The sequence below is a fragment of the Aspergillus puulaauensis genome, chromosome 8 (genome assembly GCF_016861865.1).
Source record: "Aspergillus puulaauensis MK2 DNA, chromosome 8, nearly complete sequence".
NCBI classification, from domain to species: Eukaryota; Fungi; Ascomycota; class Eurotiomycetes; order Eurotiales; family Aspergillaceae; genus Aspergillus; species Aspergillus puulaauensis.
Genome location: NC_054864.1, coordinates 1,021,518 through 1,040,017, shown reverse-complemented (window position 1 = coordinate 1,040,017; position 18,500 = coordinate 1,021,518). Strand labels below are relative to the sequence as shown.

Genomic DNA, 18,500 nt, shown 5'->3' with positions numbered 1-18,500 from the left:
CAGGGAAGGAAGACCGAAACAAAGAAACAGTAAGTAGACGACTGTATCTCAGAGTGTGTCTGGACGAAGAAAGACAGAAGAGGGTAAACCAATAAATGAAAGACTTGGTGGTGGTGATGCTGATGATGATGACAGGCGCGCAAGGGAAAGACAAGGGCGGAAGTCAGTTTTTTCTCTTTCTTTTTTCTCCTCTGACTGGTGTAAATTTTTCAATTAGATTTTCTTTTTACCCTCCCACCAAACTATGACCGAAATGAAAAGTGGAAAGGACGGTGGCTCCGGTTTCTGTATCAAAAGCTACATCCAAGGTCCGGATCATGCGTAGTTTTAAAAAGTATGAAAAGACCGCCTGGCCGCGTATAGTTCGTCGTCTACCGAAGTTTGCATCATCTACTGATACTGATACTTCTACGTTCTATCTGGCTGTTTATAAGGCTACTCCTCAGCGGCTACTCGTGTCACACGGGGGCTGCGCGACAACCAAAGTTGGAGGATCTCACCAACCCTGCAATTCGGCACGTTTACGGGAAGACTCAGCACAAATTGAACACAAGCCGAACATGATAGATTGTTCTTGGCGGCCCCAAACTATGCCTCGCAGCCTCGTTAACTCATAGTCCAAGAGTGGTGTCTGTTTCCTAGTTGAGCCCGACTGCGGGTTGGGACATTCCCATCCACACAGTATACTTTTGCGGGACCAATGGATATATCATCGTACCGTCGTACCGTCGCATCCATTGTGCATTTACTAGCGAGGGGCTGCAACTCCGAAGCTTTGGAATTGACGTCCGTCGGCTCGACTGCAAACAGAAAGCTGAAGAATAGCAAAGACGAAAGGTGGCCAAGCATCGGACTTTGTCACACTACTGCGGACCAAAAAATGATGGAAAATGGAAATAAATTCGACAGCCCACCGCCACGAGGGCGAGGCGGCTTTTTCCAATGAGGATTATGGAGTCATGGGCTCGTGTCCAGCCTCAGCTGTTCCGTCGCTTGCTTTCTCCGCCACAAAACTTTGAGCGTTGGTGTGACCTGTGAAGTTCGAACAGCGTTGCATAATTCCACTCCAATAATAATGCCACCACGCCATGGCACTGCCAGGCACCAAAATTCGTCACTTCTAGTTCTGGCAGAGCTCCCCAGGATCGACGGACAAAGAACCTAGGTCGGAATCCAAGCACCGCCATACCCAGGATTGAGCTACCAGGAAAATCCGTGTTTTATACGTCGAAATTCAAGTTCATTGTTTGAAGATTGGCCGTAATATTCACTTCTGGGGTCTCTTGCCCAACAGAGCGAGTTTTCCTGGTCCTTAGTAAATGCGCGCGACGGAATCCTCGTGGAAGGATCTGTTCAGAGCATCCATCTGGTGATCAGACCCAAGTCCGATTGATCAAGGCGTGTGCACTGTGAATCGATGATAATCAGGAAGCTGGAGTCAAGGCCCTTGCCGGACTTGGGTAATCGTGGGGTCTTAGTTAGGCAGTTGGTGTGCAGATCCGCCAAGGTTTGCAGTCGCGACTCGCTGCTCGCATCATCCGTGGCAGGGACAGGGGAGTCGGGAGTCGGGATGAGCGCGGACTGTTCATACCCCACACCACCTGGCTGTTACATGTGGATTGTGGGTGCGGGCGTAAAGAATGCGACTTCGTACGACGAGTAATTTCGCAGCGGATCCCTGTGTGCAACCTGGAGCCCTGGACCTATCCAAGCAGATAATTCGATTTCGGCCGCTTCTCGAGTAAGAGTATGATAAAGAAGCTAGCATCGGGCGTCGGCTGGACCCGCTCTCTGGTCTCTGGAGCCCAGGCGAATAACAACGAGCTTTGGCAGCCACCACCAACGCCGAAGTTTGAGTATTCTTATGCTGTTTGGGAACATGGACCGACGCCACGACAAAGACAGGCACGGGGTCATTGCGGGCATGAGGTCACCGTGGTCGCGGCTGACCTGGACCAGGAAGGAGCTGGGCGTTGCCTAAATAGGGAGGTGCTATGGATGGAACACCACGGAGGACGTCGAACAGTGCCCCAAGCTGAAAGTTCAAAGGCAGGCACGCAAGGCCAGGCGGGAAGTGGGGCAGGAAGGAAGGATCGCAGACGATCTAGCCTGGACAAGCAAATCGGAACGGACAAGCTGGGACCCCGACCTGGACCAACCATGGGCTGATGAACATCATTGCAATGTTGAGACCTTGAGATGGGCTGTCCAGCAGAACCTTGAAGAAGCGTGCTCTTCACCGGAATGTCCCATGGGTTGGAGAAGCGCAACGACCAACCACGGTACGTTTAAAAACAGAAGCAAAAAAAAAAAAAAGAGAACGCCTGAGACATTCCGGGCAGGGCAGGGATTAACTCCGGCGCTCCCTTGGCTCCATACAAGACCTTTTTGCCTGCTAGCCGTCATTTATACATCAAGTCTTTGCATCCTTGGTTCGGAATATTGACCGTATAGCCCTCCATCCAGTACGATCTTTTGGCCCGACTCATTCCCAGATGCACGGGCTTTGACCTTGTCACTTGGTTGTACAATAACTTATCTTGTTGACGCCTCAGAACTTAGAAGGGCGACAAGGAGAGATAACAGAGGCTATCCCCGACCGGAAGCGATCTCGATGTGGGCTACATTCACGTGGCCAGGGCCGCCAGGCTAGACGATCGGCTCCAGGGGTTCAAGGGATGCGAACGCCAAAGCATGGTCAATTCATCAGCCACGTAATCGAGCAACTGTGGTTTCTGGCGGCATGGCCTCCTTGCAGCCTTGCAGGTTGGGGTTGGACGAGTCTCGCAGTGGGGAAGCCCAGCAGGCACTGCCAGGCAGAGACCATTCTCAGACACCTTCCTCTCAGCGCCGCAGCGGGTGTCTCGTGCCTTTGTGAAGAGGCCGATCAGTTCACATACCGTTATCCATCAAGCGCTGTTTGGCCAATGAACAAGGGAGGCCATGCTGGGTTCCTTGTGATGCCCGATGCCCGGCGCGCACCGCCCGCTCCTCGCATTCAATCATGACTGCCGCTTGACAGCCGGTTTGTAAACTTGGGCAAGACGTATTCAAATCGGAGTTACCAGCTCGCAGACATGGCGACTATGCTAATCGCTCTATGTGTTGAGTTCTGGGCTATTGAGGAGTGCATGATCGGCATGACGAAAATATTTCAAATGCAGCAATGAATTTAGTTTGGCCATAAATTTTGACTTCCAAGTTCCAACAAACGACACCGGAGCCCGGACACATGGCAGTAGTGGCATCCATGGGGACACTGTGGAATGATCGCCGCTAGGCAACACGTCCCCGTCGGCTGTTTGCTGTTTGACTTCAATTATGACGCGAGAGTCCCAGACAGCTGCAGCATGCATGTCTTGCTTTCTCAAGGGATGATGTTATCGGATGGAATAGGCGGACTTCCTTCCCTTGCTTTCTCAAAGCCTGAGCAAACGATATCCGCAATGTCCATCTCTTATTGTCACCCCCGCCCCCAAGTAGCTTCCCCAGTCTCGGGCCATATGCCCCGCGCTCAGGAGTGTGACTCAGATACTCCGTCCAGTCCTCGTACATCGCCTCTTCAATGATGCAGGTGCATGCAACCGTCCACATGCGGAGACGGACGACTTGTCAGCTTATCTCTTGATTCTTCGGCCCAGAGTCACCACGCGACTTGATGCTGAGCATCTACGCCGATGGGTAATCTTACATTCCCACATCCTTCAAGCCTAGTTTCAATAGCTGGATGCTCACAACTGAGACTCCAGCGTGCTCGGCTTCTTCGAAAAGGTCAGTTAGTGGCCTCTTTGGGATTAACCTCAAACCGCTACAAGTAGTCGTGCCTCCTTGCCATGCTTCACCGACTCGCACTCGTCGATCGGTATACGCCCTTACTTTACTCATGACAACTTGGAATTTGGAAGCCTTGTGACGCTTGACAGCTTTCGCCATACGAGTCATGAGTCCAGGAGTACTTGAGTCGGGAGGCGGCTGGGCTTAAGGTTAGACGATCAATTGACAAAAGCCCTGAGATAAAGACGAAGATCATGATCTCCCTTTGGCACCTGCAGCGCCTGGCATGGAAGCCCTTTTCCAAAGGACAAGAAACAATCAAGCTTCTCCTGCCTTCTGCCCTTTGGTCGTCCAGTACAACAGGAACCTAGCTTCAATAATTCAGCCACCATAACATGGACTGGCCACGTTCTCAGCCTAACTCCGCGTTCGCCTCCCTCAAGGCCTAAATCCGAGGGCTTGTCTGATCCAAGGGTCCCGACGAATATGCTCTGTAACCACCAGTTGTGAGCGAGGTGACACCAGTTGCAAAGCAAGGCAAACTCAACAATCTGGGTGACCTCATCAGTCTCATTCCTTCAACCCACCCATGAATTCATAGTCGCAACGATCAACAAGGGTTCCTTGTTGGCGCCCGCGTGCTTGGCCACCACAATTTTGAGCCCGTGGATACTCTCAGCCCCCATGGAAATCGTTTATTTTTATCAAGAGCAATAATGCCGGATGCAACCACGGACTTTGGGGAAGAACACCGAGCACTTACACCCGCTCAAACGCCCTGCCAACATGTCCGCTTTTTGTGTATCGCGAGAGCAGTGCTGAGCATTAAGCAGCCAATACCAGTAGATCCCCCTCAATGACTTGCCGTCGTCCAGTTCACAACCAACCTAAATATTTCCTTCCAGGGGATTTTCGAAAGAAGAGAGCGAATTGACGCCGTTTCTTTCCGCATGGGTAGACTTCTTACGGCGTAGCACAAGAGCAATGAGACCTAGCGTGATACAAGCACAGCACTTTCCGCAGCACAGAATGCATACGTTAACTTAACGGACAAGGTCCGCAGGCCACATGCACTGTACTTTGTCTCGCGATGTGACCCATCTAGGAAGGGCCCTGGCGAAGCCTGGTTACCTGAGTCAGAGTCTGACTAGTACTAGTGGGCACGACTATACAGTTAATGCAGCGTCGTCGCTTCAAATCGTTGCCGAAAAGTCGAATAATAATGGCGGACACTAAAATGTACGAAGAGCCAAGAATGGCGGGGTCGTCTTGTTGACAGGGGATCATTTGAGCAAGCATTATTATTGGATCTGAGATATTTTTTTCACACAAACACATCTTATCACTACTCTCATTCTGGAGTGGCAGACGGACAGCTGAGATGGGGCCGGATTCAGGACCCTTCTTGCGAGACAGTCTATCTTCGCCTCAGAGTCTCGGACCCATCGGGCTGCTGTCGAGGCTGAAGATCCTGACCATTAATGTCGCTGTATCCAGCGCAGATAATTCGAACCACTCAGTGCCCAACTTCAATTATATGGCTGTTTGTTGCAGCACAAAAGAACGCGACTGCCTGGAAGAGGCAGTTACACAGCAATGCCCCTCCGGATTCAAGCCAGTTCCGCCTGAAATTGCCATCGGCTGGCTGGGATCGCAACAATATAATCATCCATCAATCAATCAATCAATCAATCAATCAATCAATCAATCAATCAATCAATCAATCAATCAATTGATTCCCCCGCAGACGGCTGCGGTTGGAGGCTATTCGTGGCGAGCTCAACTTCCCGCCACAGTCTGTACCGCATCGCAATCGTGCTGAACTAAATGTGACAGACCTTCGGAATTTTCCTTATTAGCTCGACGTCTGAAATCCTCTCGCCAATTATATCAATGATCAACCATGTGGACACCTTTCTCCAGCTTCGGCACTTGGTTGTGCTTGTGTCCTCGTGGCCTCGGCTGTACTTTCCTCGAAATATATAACTAAGAGTAATCTGATCGATCATCTTCAACAAAAAAATGAATGTTGGGAGCTTGCCACAAACTCCCTCTCTGTGCTCCGCATTAGCGGTTTTATAACCACAGCCAATAATATGGGAACATCTTCGTACTTTTCTTGAAGGAATCCTGGCGGCTTAGCTAGTTGATGCATACCTCATCTCTGTAAGTAGAGTTTGTCGTATATTCCAAAGCCCCAGGCTGAGAAATAAGCTTACCATCTCGTATAATACCCGTTTCAGGCCTTAATTGTATTGATTGACATGATACTGCAACGACTTAAGTACGGTGTGTTTCCACGGAGGCACCTTGTATCGCTTATTTTAGATATTTCTGCTTGAGGAGGATAAGCTTGATATGACGAGAGATTGTAGATCATTTATTATGGAATCTTACATAACTATCATAAGCTAACTAACTAACTAGTTAACTAGTTAACTAAGTTACCTAGCTATCTCTCCTTGAATAAATGAAGATAGTCGATAACTGGGTATCGTCTTTTCTACTTGATTTTAAAAAGCTTTCATATAATAATAATGATATTCAACTTGTTCATGACTTGATACTCGACCAATCCAGCTAGCCGATATAAATTTTATAACGGTTCATTATGTACTACTACATCAACAAAAGACTATCCAAGCGCCTAATATACTACCCCTATTCCACCCCCCCCACTGTGGATAGATAGTATTCATATCGCGAAAGAAAAAAGGGCTTTCGTCATTCTTGTTTCTGTTTGGCTCTTATAGTACAAGCATATAATATAATATTCTACTGTTGCTATTTAAACAAGTAATGATGGTAATCAGTCATACAATTTTCTATAGTTAGTTATAAGCTTCACCAGGCTACTCTGTATATAACTATTCCGCTTAGTTATACCAAGACCTTGTCTTTAAACGATCTCAATTGTCAAACTCCTCTGACCCCCTACGATCGACAAAAATCACAAGCCCGCCGGCGTACACCCATCATGGGGTCGGCCACCGAGCCCACTCGGAGTCACCGATTGTCCCTACGGCATCCCCGTCTCGCACTCACTTCGAATTCGCCTGCCTCTACGGAGTAGACTAAGTGGATAAGCCATGTGAGAGGGAAGAGAGATTCGGGCGGCAGCTTCCGTTCGATAGAGGTATTCAATTGAATGGATCTGGAGTCCGATTTCCTAGGCGAAGGATTCGCCGGCGCTTGGTCGGTATAGTTTGGTCGACTTATAGGTATGAAAGCTGGGAGTCGGATGATTGAAACATACTTATCGCCCGGGGTGTTAACTGACTATATACCATTAAAGCTGGGTCTATGTGTAAATATATAGAGTTTGTTCATCAATGGCTTCAGATTCAATCAAAAAATTATTGGGTAACTATGAAAAAGCTACCTAGTTATATATCAAGCAGGATCGTTATTTTTATTTTTATTCATCCTCCTCCATCTCGTCCTCGTTCCCATCTTCTTCATCTTCATCCTCGTCCTCGTCTTCACCACCTTCCTCGTCCTCGTCCTCGTCATCATCATTGTCGTTAAATTCAACACCCATCTCCCCAGTAATATCCCACCGATCTCCCTTCGCCGCAGCACTGACGTACTTGACGAACTTCAGCGTCCCACTATCACGGAGCACAATGCTCAGCCGGTTCCACCCAGCAGCTGTACTGAAGAGGATTCCGTCGTCCTCATCATCCGCCGCAGATTGGTAGATGGCCGGATCAGCGGCGTTCTTCTCTTCTTCTTCGTCATCGCCGGCCATATAGATCTCGTATCCGCCGACAGCAATCTCCTCATCGGACTCTGGCTTGTGTTTCCCGTTGGCGGGCTTCTTAGAGGAGCTTGAGCTTGAGCCTTCCTCGGGTTTGCCGTTGGCGTCGGCACTGTCGGCGGTTTCTTGCTCCTCTTCTTCGGGGTCCTCCTTCTCCCATCCCGGTGTCGGGGTTAGGCAGAGGGTGAGCTCAAGGCGGGGCTCTTCACCGACGTAGGAGTTGGCGAGGGTGTAATCCTGACTGCGACGAAAACGCCGAGCAAGGAAGTTGTAGCTAGTGATGCGGTCCGAGCCAGTGATGAGGGAGAGCCATTTCCGGAACGGCTTTGAGGGGAAGAGATCATTGATGAGTTCCTGAATAGGGTGTTTTGATTCACCCGTGGCCTTTGTAGAATGCTCTTGGAAAAGATAGCGGTGTTTGTGGGGTGGTCGGGCGACAGTCCAGTCTGTTGAGGCCTGGATTTCGTCGGCAGACGCTGGGAGACCCTTCTTTTCCTGCTCTTCGATGTAGGCGCGGACCTTTGCTGCGTACTTTTTGGACAGGAAGTGCTCCAAATTGAGGGAAGATTCGTTGATGAAGGCATCGGACATTTCATCTGCGATGTCTGGGGTGAGGTACGAAGGAGCGATGTATTGGACGAGGAAGCTGAGGTCCGATTCGGTGAAAGTGGTGCTAGGCTCTTCCTCTACCTTGGCTTTACCCTTGCCCTTGGCGTCTTCCTGTTGTGGCTCGTCCTCGCAGACTACGGTCTTTGGCTGGGGCAGGTCGTAAATATCGGCGCGGCCTTGGAGCTGGGACAGACTGCTTCGCTCGGCGAGTTTCTCCTCCAGCCCTTCTTCGTATCCATCTTCGCCCTTCTGAGGAATATGGAACCACCCACTGATGGCCATTCGGACCCGCTTTTTGGACTTATCCTCGCCTTCGGCGGGATGGTAAACCTCTTCGACGTCGTGAAAACTCTGTCCGGGCTGGACTGTGAAGAAGCTAAGCTGGTTGAAGGCCGGGGGGATGCTGAGAGTATAATCGGGCCCAGGGACCTGGACGTCCTCGCCTTTGGCATCCTTCTTGGTCGTCGTAGGATACAGGCGGAGTGCACCACCCCATTCCGCTTGCCATGGGGTGTCGGGGTCGGTCAGGTACAGAATGTAACTAAGGCGTCTGCTTCCGATGACATCGTCGTGGCAAAGGAGGTGACATCCCTCGTTGTAGACATTGATGGCCATATCGGTCTTCTGCCCACTCAGCTTGCCAGAACCTGTGACGGAGGACAAGAATTCACGGAAGCGCGCCGAGTACATAGCATCGCGAAGCTTGAGGATCGAAGGCAGCCGTGACAATGACCCATCATCTAGACCATCCAAGTTCGCGAGATCTCCGGACTGGAAGATCTTGTAGATGTCCGTCTCTTTTTCGGTGAAGTGTAGATGCTCCTGGATTTCGTTGCGGACGGAGCGCAGGAGAGAGTCCTCGATCAGGGGGTGGATGACACCGTGGAGGTACCTTGAATACAATTAGCATTCCGAATATAACGTAACCTTGAAGTTAAAATAAATTGAACATACGGCTTAGATTGGGTGTATGCCTTGGTATAGTTCTGCTGAACGGATGGCTCGAACAGGCCGTCGCGGAAGCGCAACGCGACTTCCTCGCTAGACAGAGCCCGTTTCTTGGTGTCGGGCTGGCCATTGGCGTCCACTGACTCTCTGCTGTTTGTCTTACGCTTCATTTTTGCTCCTGTGCGTGGTCAGCTTGTTGGAGGGGAATTCTAGAAATTTTGTCTGTTGGAGCGATTTTTTCCCGGGCGGTGAGATTGGAGCAATCAGGCCATTGATCAGGCCATAACTTGTCTACTTTTCGATGCTAGGAGCTCCTGGAGCTACTAAATTATTGCTAGTGTATTAATGGAGTAAATAATAATTACTTGGAATGATTTTTGAAGTCGAAACATCATAAAATGGCTTTCCGGAGCATTGAGGTCCATCTCCAGCTATTCTTACTTATCGCGGTGCTTCTCCGCGATTGCGCTATCGGAGTCGCGATAAGACATGGACTCCATCCGCCATCATCATCGCCGCCACGGCTTTCGCACCATCATCCCACTTCTGCCTGTTAAACTTTGCTCAATATGGCCTAAAATAAATCCTACCCTATACCACCTGAATCAAAGCACGACTTCAGCACCCCCATAACCGCATAGTGCCTCTGGAAACCGTACGCCAAACAAAACAGGTCATCGCCGCAGCCTAATCAACAACCTGCGATATACCTACACGATTCAGCCACCCCACAAGAGCACTATGAACTCGGAAACAATGCAGCCGCCCCAAGAAGATCAGAACAATGAAACATCTCGGCCAGGAACGCCTCCTCAGCCGCCTTATTCCCCCGTAACGCCAGTGTTTGCCCATCTCACACCGGCCGCCACAAATGGGTCACAGACAATAGTTCCGCCGGCGACGTCGCCATCTCCAACATCGCAAGCCCTTCCTTACAACTCAATATCCTCGTCTTTACCTCCTCCAGCAGCTCCCACTTTTGCCCCGGAGCCTCCACCTGTACCGATCTCCGAAAGCGAGAATCCCGATGCCATTGCACTGCGTTCAGCAATCTCAATATTACAAATCCAGAAGCAACAGAGTCTACGGGATATCGGAACACTAGAGAAAATGAAAGAAGCCGCCGCCGAGGATCCAGAAAAGTTCGCCCGTGAACTTTCTGCGGGGAAGTTGTCGAGGAAAGACCAGGGTGGATTCATCGACTTCAATCATGAAGAGGATACCGAGGACGAGAACACGGAAATACCCGATGCTGGAGTCCGAAGGGGTTCAGAGCTAGGTACCCTCCCTGAGCCTCAGAATGTTGTCCGCATGCCCCCAATAAATTGGGCCAAGTACCAGGTAGTTGGGGAGAGCCTGGATAAAATGCACGAGGAACAGCTGCGTCGGCCCTCTACTGGTGAACCGAGACGGGACGAGATGCCCGCACCGGAATATACTCTAGCGTCGCCATATCGACCACTGGTAGATAAACTGGAGAGTCCAACAAAAGCGAAGGGAACTAGCAAGAGCAAAAAGGGTTGAGGCTTACATCTGATCTCTGAGAGCTAGATTCTATGATACAGTCCTGTGGGGGAAGTCTTTGATAAAGTACATAATCATAGATCTTTATGCAAACCGTCTCACGAGGCAACAAATATGACAGCCGACGACCAGCTTCTCGTTACTCGTCAGGGTGTCTATAATACTGTCGAATCTCGGCCCTGAAACGATCAGAGATATTCGCGGGCTCCTGATCATCACATGTCACTATCTGCAGTCTCGCAGTGGTTTTGAAGACTTCGAAAATTTGTTTTACTGGTTCGTCTGAATCGAAAGAAGCCTCAAGATGCTGCATCCTGGCTATCCTCAATTCCTCTTCCGTTGGTTGAATCCCGGTCTGCGCCGCACAACTTTCATCTTTCATTTCACCAGCCCCAGGGACGACTTGTTCGCTATTCACCATAACTTCTTTTGCATTATAACCCTCGACAACCTCTTTCGTCTTCGCCTTACTGACCTTGGTCCACTCGCTCTTGGGACGCAATTGAAGCACGTGTCTTCTGAGTTTGTCACGCTCCTTTGAAATTGCCTTGTTTCTCTCCTCAACCGCCTTGCTCCCCCTATGCGCACTGAGCCATGACTGGGCCGTAGGTGAACTTGGCGTACAACGAAGCAAAACACCCGCAATCGCATCGTTTGAAAGAGGCGTGTGATTTTCAGTTACCCGGTACCTGGGTATTCTCTGCATTCGACGCTTCCCAACAATTCGGGTCAGTAGCCGGTCATTGAGTAGTATCCTAATTTTTCCTGGGTAGCCCAGAAAACTCACGTTACTGTGACCGACTGGCAATGGCACTGGTTCCTGAGGTGCCCGGGCCCCCCCTGCACAGTCGGTAGGGGCAGAAGCGGTGTTAGGGTCGAAGGGCCCCTCCAAGTCTTGTGCTTTGGCAGCTCTGTACTCCTCTAGCTTTTCCTGATATCTCTGGGCGTACGTTTCGTCGCTGATTCCGGGTGCATCTCTCTTGATGGATTCGTTGTCTGGTGGCGAGGGCGAATACTCTAGCGCGCGCTTGCATTGGGGTTTGTTTACAATAGCGAGACCCTCCATTTCATTTCGTCTTCGTATACCGTTGCTCGTCTTCAATTGCCGAGGAGAGGAGCCTGGTTGTGGAGTGTTAGATCAAGAAGGGGTTTGGACGTGGGTAAAGGCAGTTTGGGACGAGGTCATTTTGCGGGATTTCGGTGTGGTTGGCTTTATTCACTAACCTGTAAATTTTTAGACTCATGCTTTTTCAGAATTCAAGGACCTGCGATGTTGGAATGGTATGTGTTTGGAATTACTGATAGAGTGGTGGAAGTGAGAAGGTTAAACCTAGGGTAGTAGTGTTTCTGTATAGACATGATTAACAATGAATAGAACTGAACTTTGCTTCATAAATATCTTCTAGGATTTGATTAAGACAAAGAGATGCTTAAGAGTGAGCCATAACTCTATAGAATTACATTGATAACTCTGAAATTACTTACAAGAAGAGCATATATACTGGTCATGATAAAGCATCACTTCCCAAACCCATCCTGCTTCTTCCAAGTAGGAGAATATCCTCCAGCACCTCACTGAATCTTCACTGCGCCTTTCAAAGCTTCGCCTTCCCGATCCCCTTCTCCCACGCCTCAACCTTCTTAACTCCCTCCTTCTCTAAGGCATCTTTCCTATCCTCAACGCGATTCCTCCACTCCAAGTTCCCCGCATGGTCGTCCAAAAGGTCAAGCAACTTCCTATACATCTCCTCCTTCATAATCCCATAAATCCCAGTCGCGGCCTTCCCATCCAACTTCCGCTCCTTGGCAAACTCCACAGCCTCATTCAACCCACCAACCCCATCAACAACACCCCTCTTCAGCGCATCCGGACCACCGATCCTCTTCGCCTCTAGGACCAGGTCGCGATACGTCACGGGAGTCAGCTTCTCAGTGAAGATATGCATCATAGGACTCTGCAGCGGGACCCCGAATTCAATTTCGTTTATACACAGGAAGCCCTTTTGCGGGTTCATGATACGGTAGTCGTGGTACTGAGCAAACATGAACCCACCGGCAAATGCGTGTCCATTTAGGAGCGCGATTGTGGGCATGGGGTATCTATACTCTTGTTAGCGTTTTGTATCCTTTTAATTTTATCACTACTCTAGGGGCACCCTTAAGAGGAAACCCAGATAGTTCGGGGGGGGGGAGGGGGGAAGAAGAAGAAAAACGCACGTAAGCAACCTCCTAAACAATACCCATAAATGTCTCTCTAAAAACCCCTCCGTCTCCTGCAAAATGGCCAAGTCAAGGCCATTGCTGTAGAACTTTGGGATCCCCGACGTCGTGACCACGACGCCCTTGGGGTAGCGGTGCTCGATGATATCGAGAGCTAGGAGGAAGGCGTCGATGAAGGTTGGTGTGAGGCGGTTGTCAGCCGGGGAGGTGAAAGTTAGGACGTAGATTTTCTTAGTGTCGAAGCTTGGATCTGAGGATGGTGCCGGTGGGTTTGTGACGGTGATGGAGCCGGTGTTCCCGATGGGGAGGGTGAAGAGGGTTGCCATTTTGTCTTCTAATGGGTTATAATATACGAGTGTGGGTTACCGGGCGGGTGGTGGGCTGTTAGGGTAGAGGGATGGGAATGAATTTATATTATAATTCCATGTAGGTTATTCTGGATTTCCACGTGGAAGTCTGGAGACAAGGAGATATACGAGATGAGATTGGCCAAGTGGATTACCGAACTAGAATATGCCTCGGTTCAGGATAAGATCTGATGACGTGAACACTCCTGAGTCCTACCTAGGCTTACTATTTATCACAAACACGAAGTTTGGGAATAATATAAGTTGGTTATGTTAATGTAATACCAGGGAAAGGTTCATCTGAAGGTCTTTGTTGGGATGGAAGCCTTTTTACATGATATCTCGATAGAGCCTCGTGGAGCGCATTTGCAAACTTTCCCGAACACCGGTATATATTGAACAAATCTAAGCAAATCCTACTCTATATATTCTTCATTATAGGTCACTAGCGGTGACAGCATACCTTAGATAACGTGACTGTTCAAATAGGGGTATTTGAGCGCCTATTCGACAGGAACCCCTTTGCGGACTTCCACATCCCCTTCACACCTTTCTCAATTTCATACCGGCCATCATACAGCGGGTAAACAACCACGGCGAAGAAGGCAAAGAATTGCCAGACGATGGCAACGGACACCCAACCCGAGAAGAATGACTTGGTAAAAATATAGTCACGGTATAGCGGCATCGGCCACAGAATGAAGGTGACCAGGACGAGGACAACAAATATAGCCCATGCAATTTTCATCCAGCGGTTTAATTCCTTTAAGGTTTTCTCGTCGAATGGATGACGGATGTCATCTAGGCTAAGTTGTGACGGTGGGGTTAAACGAGCCCTCGACACCGCGATCGGTTTATCGTGAGCACCGGTGTGCTCGGGGTCTGCGGTCGATGTCTCGGATTGGGGTGTTTGTGTACCGGGCTCCTCTTTGGTCTCTGTGATGGTAGGCGTCTCGGACTCGTGGATTTGTGCTTCATCGGCCAGTTCGATGCGAAGGAATATGCGCCAGTCGAACTTGGAAGGCTTGTATATCAGGGAGATCACAACCGAGTAGAGAGCGGGCGAGAAGAATGATCCAATCGCTCCGTATAGCGCAGGCAAGCCCTCACCTGTCGTGGCCATGGTTACTTCCCCATACAGGGATTTTGCAGTACCTAACCAGATGGCAAGTCCTGTGAAAAAGCCTAACACAGGCGAGAGGATTGCCGCTAGCGTTGTCTGACCATCCCAGAAGAGAGTAAGCCCGAGAGGTATAATTCCAGGGCAGGAGAGGATTGGCCGGAAGTAGCCAATCCATGTCATATTAGCGCCACCATAGTTCAGCGCGATGGAAATCCCAGTGATGAAAATGGCATGAAAGACAACGGTAATATGACTTGCACGGAGTAGCTTCTTGTCTGTTGCCTTGGGATTGAAGTATGTCTTGTAAAGATCGAAAGATAGGATACTGCTGACTGCGATCATGGAAGAAGAGACTGTGCTGGTTAGAGCCATGAACAATAGCACAAAAAATGCGACAATCCCAGAGTTTCCGATGAGGGCCTTGACGATGTATGGCATTACCAACCCTGCCTCCACCTCTGACAGGGTGATGTCCGCCGGGTAGGTGGGAAAGATAGCAGTCTGATGGAGTGCCCTAGCGGCCAGCCCAATAACTGTCCCTAAGCCCCATGGAATACCGAAGACAGCAATCGCTGCGAGATTGTATGCGGGCACGGTTGAGTTAACCTCACTTGCGAAGGATTTTTGCCAAAAGGCAGTATCCTATGAAAGGTTAACTACTAAACAAAATACTAGAAACTACAAAAACACTCACCATGACGACCAGGGCTAGGTTTCCGAACTTCAAGATTAGCCCCCAGATAATGGCTTCCTTGGACTTCATCGTGAGCAACGATCCCTCAAAGTTACCAGGAATGTAGTTTTCGCTGGCCGTAGCTACCACCTTGTCGTAGAGGCCGCTCAGTCCACCGATATGTTCATTGGTTAAAATTGACAAGGTAAAAAAGATAATGAGGATGAGTGCGACAGCCGTGTGTAAGAAGTCCGTCAGAAAGGTAGCTTTGAGACCCCCAACCGCAGTGTACAAGACAACTAGGCCTGTTAAATTTTGATGCGTTTATATGTACCAAGAAGTACTCACCTCCCAGAGGGATCAGAATGGTAGCAGCAACGAAGTGCATACCGGAGATGCCATACACCAGTTGAGATCCCGTAAGAATCATGGACGCACAGCCGAAGACGTTGTTTGTCAAATTCAAGACGATGAAGACAAGATGCCCGACTGTGCCGTATCGCATCTTGATAATCTCAAGCGATGTATGCGCGTAAGGGACTCGGATCTTGGCCATGACCCCAAGAGCAGCCATAAGAGCAATCTGAAAACAGAGACCTGATCCCCACCACTGTTCCGGTCAGTCTGGGAGAATTTCGTATGCAAATGGTCAGAGTGAAGGACATACCAAAGGCACCGCCAGTCCATATCTGTAACACATGGCAGCCGATAGCACCGTCTCGTTAATCCACATCCATGAAGAGAACACCGCCGACGCCGTAAGTCCTGTCCCGACAGATCTATTCGCGACCATAAACATCTCCGAGGTTGCTGAATCTTCGGAAAGATAGGCTTTCTGGACCTTGATAGCAATGAGGATCACACCGCAGAAGAGAATACCGAGGCCGATGAGAAGCCCGTAGGCCGTCCCTTGTGGGACAAGGTCAACCCCATGGATCCCAGTTTGTGCTTGAGTCATGGTGTTGTACGGAGTAGGGAGACTGATGAAATATCAATCATATGGATCCGAGGGCGGATTCGTAAGTTCTGGCGAGCATTTGCTGAGCCTCCAAGGGTCGGAGAGGATAAGACCATATTTATGTTAAATAGCGCGCCCACTTTGGCTGGAACGTCTTATCACGTCTGACGCGATTCGAAACGCCTTTGCTTGCAGTTTGACAGCATCACGCAGGAGGAGATTGATATCGCGTTATGAGGCACCCGGCCGAGAAACATGGAAATAGGAATAGACCAAGGTCAATTTGCTGAGATATCTGCTGAAGTGGATACAATCCCGTTCTAGTTTGTTTGAGATTGGACGCTGTGAAGGTGTGTCGAGGTGAGCAATGGAGGATGTGGATTGCGTGCCTGGAGTTGACTATGGCGAACCACACCAATCAACGCACCGGCACTGGAGCCTTTCAAAATGAAGAGCTTAAATGATAATAATATTTTAGACTCTCTTGAAGCTATGAAATAGACAATTCGAAGGGACGACTCGGTGTGTATAATGGGCGTTATATCTAGTCATGGCAAATATCGATTTACTTGCCTGTTCGACGCTTTTATGCGATTTCGAGCTGCTCACCTGGAAAAATCTGTCCAGTAAGCCAAGCTCAAACAAATGAACAAGCTCAACCAAGAAATCAGTCTCCAGTCCTTCGAAGCTTCGCATCATGCTCCAAGACAACAAACGGTCTTGGCTGGTGCAGACGGCCTTCTACCTCGAAAATCAATGCGACTATCTAATTGCCAGAAGTGGACGGTAGATAGATCATGCATGAGGCAAGTGACAATAATGAGGAGCCCATGAAGTAAGAAAATGCCCCTGTGCCCCGAATTAACTTGAATGGCTTCCATTCGTGGCCGAGTAGGCCATTGGCGGGCCTGATACCTAGTAAGGTAACCACCGACAACTGCCAGGACCATCTCCTCTCAGACTAGTAATGCTCTTCTGCAACAGGCCCAAATACGATTGATCGTGCAATAACACTTTGTTGCATGCATAGTGCTTGTGTTCCGAGGGAGGACTAATTTAAGCTTATTTTAGTTGCATCGAGAAAGAAATCGGATTCAATCCTTGAATCTTAGAATGACGACAAGACATGGAAAAGATATCCTAGGGATTAGTTAACTCAACAGTTTCGCAATATCAAACAATGTTGCACAGTAACTCATCTTGAAATCCCAATACGTCGAATACTGATGTTGGCTCTGACGAATGCCTTAAAGTCTCCGAAAGTCTCCGTCTTACGGGGATGGCATAACTTAAAAATGATCCCAACCGCTACTGTTTAAACTCACAGAGACCAAATACTTACTATCTTAACTTGCGAAAATGGCGAGCGTTGCTTTCCCTCAACTTGCAAAAAGCCATACCCTTTCAACATCTCATACCTATAGTTACGCCTATCATGCTCCCGCTAATGTTTCACTGCCCACGATCCTCTTCCTCCACGGCTTCCCATCCTCATGCTACGACTGGCGTCACCAGATCCATTTCTTCTCCCAAGAGGGATATGGGGTATTGGCACCGGATCTTCTTGGTTACGGCGATACAGCCAAGCCCACAACCCTAGAAGACTACAAAACCAGGAGAATGGCAGCTGAAGTCATCGAGCTACTAGACCATGAAGGCATCGATAAGGTTCACGCTGTGGCTCATGATACAGGATGTATATTACTCTCCCGGCTGCCAAACTACTTTCCAAATCGTTTACTGTCTTGCACATTCCTAGACGTACCCTATTCCAAGCCAGGAGAACATTTTGATCTCGCCACTGTGAATGCCCTAACAAAGCAGTTCTTGGGCTACGAACGGTTCGGATATCTCGAGTTTTTCGCCAGAGCTGATGCAGGAGAGATTATTGATAAACATGTAAGTTCCGCTAGATCTGAAGCCTACAGTCAGCTCGTCTGATGCCTAGAAGTCCGACTCATTCTTCACCCTCTTCTACCCACAAGACCCCAGTTTATGGATAGACCACGTTGGCCCAACAGGGGCGATGCTGGCATGGTTACTTCAGGACCGAAAAGGTTCTGAACCGGCATACGTTAACAAGACTGTAAGAGGAATGCTCCGCACCGTTTCCAGAGGCCGAACATCTAATGGTACCTAGGAGCGACAAATTCACCAGGACATTCTGAGGAACCACCACGGCTCAGCACTGAAGTGGTACCATGCTCTTGTAGGAAATATAAATGAGCAAGAGGAGATTCAAGCAGACCTCGACCCGGTACTCCCAATGCCCATCCTGATGGTCAGTCCGCAGTCAAGTAGGCTCGAGCTACCAGGCATTGAAGAACAGATGAAGCAGGTTGCCTCTGATTTCACCTTCGAAAGAGTGAGTACTTCAGGCCATTGGGTGCAACTGGAAGCACGCGATGAAATCAACACTATTCTGCAGAATTTCTTCCAGCGGTAGAACCATCTATTGTTGATATACTCAGAAGCCCGCGATATACTATACCCAATCTCACCTCAACGCAACAAAGAAACAAACTCCGCTATTGCATATTATAATGCCCAATTATAAAGAGCTG

At 49.2% G+C, this 18,500-nt stretch overlaps 8 protein-coding genes across 8 annotated transcripts; 4 read left to right on the top strand and 4 right to left on the bottom strand.

The window, feature by feature from the left end:
- Nucleotides 1-2,678: 2,678 nt before the first annotated feature.
- APUU_80404A (uncharacterized protein) lies at nt 2,679-3,008 on the top strand (the record flags this gene model as incomplete). The annotated part of the gene is made up of 1 exon (XM_041696681.1): nt 2,679-3,008. The coding sequence occupies one exon, from the start codon at nt 2,679-2,681 to the stop codon at nt 3,006-3,008; it is 330 nt and encodes a 109-aa protein (XP_041562287.1).
- A 2,147-nt stretch (nt 3,009-5,155) lies between these two features.
- Nucleotides 5,156-5,596, top strand: APUU_80403A (uncharacterized protein; the record flags this gene model as incomplete). Its single annotated transcript, XM_041696680.1, has 1 exon — nt 5,156-5,596. The coding sequence occupies one exon, from the start codon at nt 5,156-5,158 to the stop codon at nt 5,594-5,596; it is 441 nt and encodes a 146-aa protein (XP_041562286.1).
- Nucleotides 5,597-7,192: 1,596 nt separating this feature from the next.
- Nucleotides 7,193-9,261, bottom strand: APUU_80402S (oxidative DNA demethylase; the record flags this gene model as incomplete). Its single annotated transcript, XM_041696678.1, has 2 exons — nt 7,193-9,035; nt 9,098-9,261. 2 exons carry the CDS (start codon nt 9,259-9,261, stop codon nt 7,193-7,195), a joined length of 2,007 nt encoding a protein of 668 aa, XP_041562285.1.
- Nucleotides 9,262-9,832: 571 nt separating this feature from the next.
- Nucleotides 9,833-10,615, top strand: APUU_80401A (uncharacterized protein; the record flags this gene model as incomplete). Its single annotated transcript, XM_041696677.1, has 1 exon — nt 9,833-10,615. The coding sequence occupies one exon, from the start codon at nt 9,833-9,835 to the stop codon at nt 10,613-10,615; it is 783 nt and encodes a 260-aa protein (XP_041562284.1).
- A 139-nt stretch (nt 10,616-10,754) lies between these two features.
- Nucleotides 10,755-11,681, bottom strand: APUU_80400S (uncharacterized protein; the record flags this gene model as incomplete). The annotated part of the gene is made up of 1 exon (XM_041696676.1): nt 10,755-11,681. One exon carries the CDS (start codon nt 11,679-11,681, stop codon nt 10,755-10,757), a length of 927 nt encoding a protein of 308 aa, XP_041562283.1.
- Nucleotides 11,682-12,210: 529 nt separating this feature from the next.
- APUU_80399S (enoyl-CoA hydratase/isomerase family protein) lies at nt 12,211-13,161 on the bottom strand (the record flags this gene model as incomplete). The annotated part of the gene is made up of 2 exons (XM_041696675.1): nt 12,211-12,715; nt 12,833-13,161. 2 exons carry the CDS (start codon nt 13,159-13,161, stop codon nt 12,211-12,213), a joined length of 834 nt encoding a protein of 277 aa, XP_041562282.1.
- A 502-nt stretch (nt 13,162-13,663) lies between these two features.
- Nucleotides 13,664-15,936, bottom strand: APUU_80398S (sodium:solute symporter family protein; the record flags this gene model as incomplete). Its single annotated transcript, XM_041696674.1, has 4 exons — nt 13,664-14,947; nt 15,000-15,277; nt 15,327-15,588; nt 15,646-15,936. The coding sequence occupies 4 exons, from the start codon at nt 15,934-15,936 to the stop codon at nt 13,664-13,666; spliced, it is 2,115 nt and encodes a 704-aa protein (XP_041562281.1).
- Nucleotides 15,937-17,295: 1,359 nt separating this feature from the next.
- On the top strand, nt 17,296-18,382 carry APUU_80397A (alpha/beta fold hydrolase; the record flags this gene model as incomplete). The annotated part of the gene is made up of 3 exons (XM_041696673.1): nt 17,296-17,835; nt 17,888-18,022; nt 18,077-18,382. 3 exons carry the CDS (start codon nt 17,296-17,298, stop codon nt 18,380-18,382), a joined length of 981 nt encoding a protein of 326 aa, XP_041562280.1.
- Nucleotides 18,383-18,500: the final 118 nt, after the last annotated feature.